The sequence below is a fragment of the Castanea sativa genome, chromosome 5 (genome assembly GCF_040712315.1).
Source record: "Castanea sativa cultivar Marrone di Chiusa Pesio chromosome 5, ASM4071231v1".
Taxonomy (NCBI): domain Eukaryota; kingdom Viridiplantae; phylum Streptophyta; class Magnoliopsida; order Fagales; family Fagaceae; genus Castanea; species Castanea sativa.
This window is the reverse complement of record NC_134017.1, coordinates 72,166,713-72,173,196: the sequence shown is the minus strand read 5'-3', so window position 1 is coordinate 72,173,196 and position 6,484 is coordinate 72,166,713. Positions and strand designations below refer to the sequence as shown.

The window sequence follows — 6,484 nt, the reverse complement described above, 5'->3', positions numbered from 1 at the left end:
TTCCAAATTTTCAGACTCGTCGCCGACCAGTCAGAAAATCGGATCGGATTGGATGGTTCTTGCCGGAAAGTGGTCGGGTCTTGGTCGGGGTTGATTATTTGGAAAATGGCAAGAATCTAACCAAGAAAATATGAAAAAGGTAGAAATTCGGTGGGAAAATTTTGAAAAACGTTAGAAATTCAGCCAGATCTTGCTAGATCCAGCGAGATCTTGGCCATTTTCGACAAGATCTTGGCTAGACCTAGTGAAATCTCGTTGGATCTAGCTTAAATCTTCCCAAAAAAATCTCAAAACTTGTCGGATCTACCCAAAAAAATCTCAAAACTCACGGGGAAAATGATGAGTCGGTCGGATCAGGTTTCACGAATTTGAGAGGAGGAGCAGTTGGTTCAGTCAGTGGCGGGTCGGGTTCAGTTGGCGGTATCGGGTGGGTCGGTTCCTATGGGTCTCTGGACAGCCCTAGCAACAACTCCCCCTATAAACAACATAGGTTTTTTTTAAAAAAAAATAAAAAATTTCTCCCACTATAAAAATAGGAAAAACAAAATAAGGTTTAGGAAAAACAGTTTTAGGAAAAATTTTGGAAGTGGGGATGAAAATAAAGACACACATAAGTTGAGGATACACATGAAGAAAAATATTCTATTTTTTAATATATGTAAACTTGACATTATGTGACTCATAAACAAAAGCATGCAAACATTCCAAACACAATCAGTTATCACTATACAATATAGATCTCAATGATATAAAAATTCAGCATGCAATGTGTTTTCATGTGTCAAGGTATTTGGAACTTAAATCAACCTTAAGAGTAGAGAAAATATTTGCAAATTTACTATCCACCATATACCAAAAAAATATTTTCTGCAGTTCACACATCAAGAAAAAATAGCATATACTAAAATACGTTGTAGTCAACATTCACCAACACTTGAGTTACATAAAATTTTCATGATGTGTTTATTGAATTTGGTATGAAAGATTAAACTTTCCAACCAGTTTTACATGAAAGTGACATAAGTTGTATCCATTTCTTGTTCACTGCCATGAAATAACATTGATTCAAACCAAACTTTTATGTATTTTATTTCTTAAATTATGGATAACAATGAGTGGTCACAATTCATATAGATTAAAAACCTTGGTTGAGACTCAACAACCACTAATTTGTCAAGTTACAAAAAAAATCTAGGATCTATCCAATGTTAGATTCAATTTGAGAAAATATATGTTAAATTAGTTGATTATGAGTGGTGGATCTTTTTTTTCCCCATTTTAGCCAGCATGACTTTAATTTACCTTCTTTAAATTATCTATTTTCTTATATTTATTTGATTTGTATTTGGTGAGAAAGTTCTAAATTTTAGTTTTAGGTTTCCAATGGTGTGATGAGATTTATGCGTTTGTGGGTAAAATAATTTTTTTGTATGAATCTCATCACATCCCTATATATTTTTGTGATTGAAAAATTTAGCATCTCTAAATTATGATGAATAAAAATTATTAATTTTTAAAATAAAAAATAAAAAAAAGATTTTGAACACGCTTGTGAGTGCGTGCTTAAAGGCTAGTGATAAATGAAATTTTTCCAAATCTTGTGCTTATTTTATCAATATAATTAAATACATATAGGTTTTACAGTAATAAAAGCTTGATTTTTTTTTGGATGCCCTACACAGACAGCCTCTCATAAAACATGGATTTCATATGAGCCTCAAGGCTTGGAAGGCTATGGTTGTCGTCATAACTATACAACAAAGGAACTAATCTTGCAAGATTAAGAGAAGCCTTAGTAAACGTTTCTGGAAATGGATTTGGAGACAGACACTCTTTATTAAGTCGCTTCCATGCGTCTAAAATCTTGTTGACAACCTTCTCTCTTGCCTCATTGACTGAAGAGCCTTGGTGTTCCTTCATATAGTACTCTATGTATGATCCATCGTGCCCATCTTGACTCTCATCCTGCAATTACATCAACCAGTTTTCATGGTTAAATTTGCGTATTTGCACTAGAAATATCCATTATCCACTAGTTAGGCTGGCATAAAAAGCAAAAGTAACATCAACAAATATTATGTCAATTATCGGAAAGCATTATTATTTTTCTGTCACATCAACTATTAAGCGACCACGAATTTGTTGGTACCCGCGGAAACTTAAGCACCATACAATTCCCTTTCATACAAGACTTCTTTATTAAATTTCATACGAGAGGTTAAGTGACTAATGATCATTTTTTGGATTTTTGTAGTCAATATTTACCAACACGTGAGTTTCATAAAATTTTTATGAAGTATTTATTGAATTTGATATGAAAGATTAAACTTTCCGACCAGTTGAAAGTGACACAGGATCATTTTTTGGACATAAGTTGTATCAATGTCTTGTTTACTGCCATGAAATAACATTGATTCAAACCAAATTTGTATGTATTTTATTTCTTAAATTATGGATAACAATGAGTGTCACAATTCATATAGGTCAAAAACCTTGGTTGAGACTCAGCAACCACTAATTTCTCAAGTTACAAAAAAGTAATCTACGACCTATCCAATTTTAGATTCAATTTGATAAACTATATGTTAAATTAGTTGATTAAGAATGGTGAATCATATTAATTTACCACTTTTTGTATGTACTCACAACTTTTTTATTTATTTTTTATTTTTTATATATATATATATATATATCGCTCATAGTTGATCACTTATGCAATTTATGAAATTAAGGGTCCATTTGGTAAGAGATTTCTAGTAATGTTGTTGTTTTGTAGAAATATGTGAGAGTGAAAAAGTGTATAAAAATACATGTAATGTTGTTTAAACATTAAATACTGTTATTTAAACAATAGTAACAAACACCCATAAATGTGTAATTATTGTTGTTGTTGCAAGTAACAGTGGTTGTGATACGGACTATTTATTATTATGTTGGGATGATAAAGTAAACAAAATGCAGGTCCAGTGGGCGACTATAATCCAACTAATTGAAAGGATGGTTGCATTTGCATGGTGCAGATTAACAGTGACACCAAATATCGAGTTTATAACACAAACTCAATTTATTACCTGTTGAGCATAAAAGAAATATAGAAACTGCTGTGCATATATACTTACCGTGGCACTTCCCAAGTCATCCCAGAGCCGAAGAATTGTGGCCACAGAAGACATAATGTCCGGAATGCTATCGACAATATCTGTAGTTTCTTTGTTCATATGTTGACCCAAAAGATAGAAAATGTGAACTAGTACCACATGTACCCCAGAACTAATAACTCCGTTCTTCAAATACTCTTCTGATTTTGGTGAGTGCCCAGAAGCAAACCACTGTGCTTCCACTAGGAATGCATTGCACAAAGTTGCCCACTGTAACAATCATAGAATATCATTGACCTATAGCATATATCAGTAAACCATTTTATGGATCCAGTGCCTTATATGAGTGTCACAATTCATATGGATCCAGTTGCCCGCTGGGATCATGATTTTTACTTTTCATAAAGATTTTATTTTATTTTATTTTTATTTTTTATTTTTTATTATTATTTTATTTTTTTTATGGATCCAGTGCCTTATAGCATATATCAGTAAACCAATTTAAGAAATTTTTTATGAAAAATTATAAAAAGTTGTAAAAAATAAGTTTCCTAAAATTGTTTACTAATGCACATTAATAAAACCATTTTTTTATAAATAAATATCATGTCATCATTGACATATACCGTCTTTCTAAGTGAGTCTTGGGGGTTCCATCCATGTTTTTGATATATCTTGTTGCTAATTTCATTTGTAATGTCATTAAGAGCATTGAAGCAAATCTTCATGTATTCGGGTAGTTGCTCAAGACCAGTAAAATCCCATCTGTATATGACAATTTATTAATCAATAAGAATTGTTGAGAGAGAGAGAGAGAGAGAGAGAGAGAGAGAGAGAATTAATAGTGCAGTAGATGTATACTTATTGATAGCTTCTGTGAAGAGAGTGAGTTCCTCAAGTGTGCCATTAACATCGAAAATGTCATCTATTATGTAGATAAAAGAAATGGGTTTTGTGAGGTCAACCCTTTGGTCTGACAACTCTGGATCTGTAAGACAGGCCATGGAACAAATGTACCATTTCAGCGGTTGGTCCCTAGCGAAATCTAATTCCTCAGCTATCCCAAGATCACTCCACCATCTGAGATAATAAAGATCGGTGGGAATTATTAGAGAAACAATGTTGTTAAAATTACTGTAAATTTCACTATAAAAAGTTTATAAACTATCGTTGAAATTAATATGATTGATTCTAATATTCCACACCCACAACATAATAATAATTCGGTATTTTAATTACTTTTTAGTTGCATATTTGAAAATTAAAATTTTAATTTATAAAATTAGTATACTAAATAATGTAATATTGCCAACTAAGAAATAAGGTCAACAATAAAAGACAACTGTAGTCAAGTTATTATGAAACTTACTTGGAAATTTGAACAATTTCTTTTTGGTGCTTTGATTGGACCACATTGAAATCCATTTTTGCTAATTGCTGAAAGTCATTAAACCATCCACTTGTCCCTTGGATATTATCAAAAAAGTATTTGGCCATAAACCTTGCCAAGCTCCTGTGATAAGGATACCTCAGAGTATTTCCTACAACTTTGGCTTGGTTGTAATCAAGATGGCTTATCAATTCATTTAGGAGCTGCTGACTAAAGTCTTCAGCTTCAACAAGTGTGCTTTCACCTTCTATACATAGCTGTGAAGCTTCAAATAAACCCATCAATCCATTGATGTCTTCTTTCACTTCTTTGTTAAAGATTCCCTCCTTGTCTTTGAAGCAGTTAAATACATCTATTCCGAACAATAAACGCTTTATCATAATTTTTAATACTAAGGTAAACTATAACAGATAAATTATGACTTGTCTTAGGAATTAGTCTAGGCTCACTACTTTGAGGTTCACCACTTTGATGCTATGATAAATTATCATTCGAAAATGATAAATTTAAGCATTTAATCATTATTCTAATAATAACATTGCTAACAAAAGCAATACCCACCAGTAGGTACATGGTATCCTTGTTGTCTCAATAGGCGGAAGCGTAGCGCAACCTGATGAAGAGAATGACTAGAGTCATCATGAGCACTAGATTCTACATATTGCTTATGTAAAATTGTTCCAATCTCCTCCCGGAAATAGTAGTCTATGCCCAAGCGTTGGACAGCATCAATCATCTTTAGACCTTCAACTGGATTTTCTCCTAGTTCCCTCAGCAGATGTCTGCATACTTTCAATTTATTAGCATGTTTGAGACTAAAATCACCCTGCAGACAAAGAGAGGTAGCTTTAGGAACATGAAAATTACAAGTTCTAGTGAATTAATAAAATTTGGGAATTACAAACCAAAGGTGACACAAAACTTACTGTGTCATATTTAATTCCATAGTTTTGACGCTTTAAGGGTGTAGAAGCCAATGTGTGCTCACGGGCAATGCTCCATTTGGGAGCACTAGGCAAAGAGGTCAGGCTGAAGGGGTTTGCATTGCCAGTTTGTGGGATTCTTTTTGGAGCAACTGGAGGATTGGAGGAAGCAAAGAAAGCTTTAGTAGGCAATGCCATGGAGAATGTCACAAAGTGAATACTAGAGGGAGATTTTTCTTGCTGGAGTTTGATGTATAAAAGAATTCTAGATCCAATTTTATAGGATGCCCATGGTTGAAATGTAATGGTTCAACTTGCAACATCGTTGTTATCTAGTGAGACCATGTTTTGCACATTTGCATGGTACCATGTTTTAAACTCCTGGACTATCCTTTCAAAAGAAAAAAAGAAAAAGAAAAATCTTTTTTATTTTTTTCCTGTGTGTGGGGCATTGGCAAAAGCATCTTGAACCTCATACACTAAAGCTGAGTCTGGATACAGTTTATGTGTTTTGCGTCGGCTACGTTTTGCGTTTTTTTTTTTTTTCTTCTTCTACTGCTATACAGGTCAGGGGACAAAGGCTACTGTTCATGCACTGTGCATGAACAGTAGCCAGCTTTTGCTGACTTTCAGCACATTTGTAGGTCCCGCGTACTGTTCACGGGACCCACAAACTTCACTTTACAGAATTTTTTTTATTAAAAATGGGTCTCACGATACTATTTACACATTTAAAAATTATTTTGGTACAGTGTTTTCAGTTTTCAGTTTTCAGTTTTCAATTTTCAGCAATAAGCTCTATCCAAACGGACCCTAACAATATCCATACAAAACCGGGGTAATGTTGTCCGACCTATGATGATTTTTACTTTTAAGGGAAGCAAGATTTATACCTAAATTTTTTATTCAATAAAAAAAATTTAGTTTTTAAATAATGCTAAAGACATATAAAAACCCACAACTTTACACTACCACTTGTCACATGACAAGTTATTAACGGCAAAAATAAGTTCCACGTAGCTTTCTGCATTTTATATATATCGGTAGGATTATTCTTAGCTCCTGCATCCATG

General features: G+C 33.1%; 1 protein-coding gene across 1 annotated transcript; it reads right to left on the bottom strand.

Annotated features, from left to right (window-relative positions):
- Positions 1 to 1,581: 1,581 nt before the first annotated feature.
- LOC142633752 ((3S,6E)-nerolidol synthase 1-like) lies at positions 1,582 to 5,756 on the bottom strand. The gene is made up of 7 exons (XM_075808005.1): positions 5,415 to 5,756; positions 5,050 to 5,314; positions 4,468 to 4,840; positions 3,960 to 4,178; positions 3,725 to 3,863; positions 3,120 to 3,368; positions 1,582 to 1,965 (listed from the first exon to the last, which is right to left on the bottom strand). Exons 1-7 carry the CDS (start codon positions 5,607 to 5,609, stop codon positions 1,675 to 1,677), a joined length of 1,731 nt encoding a protein of 576 aa, XP_075664120.1. The 5' UTR covers positions 5,610 to 5,756; the 3' UTR covers positions 1,582 to 1,674.
- Between the last annotated feature and the right edge of the window lie 728 nt (positions 5,757 to 6,484).

Excerpts from the sequence above, each read along its gene's own strand:
- LOC142633752 (XM_075808005.1), bottom strand. The coding sequence starts at position 5,609 with ATGGCATTGCCTACTAAAGCTTTCTTTGCTTCCTCCAATCCTCCAGTT. Across the intron at positions 4,841-5,049 it reads AGGATACCATGTACCTACTG|ATGTATTTAACTGCTTCAAA; the intron begins GTGGGTATTGCT and ends TGTTCGGAATAG. Across the intron at positions 1,966-3,119 it reads ATGACTTGGGAAGTGCCACG|GATGAGAGTCAAGATGGGCA; the intron begins GTAAGTATATAT and ends ATGTAATTGCAG.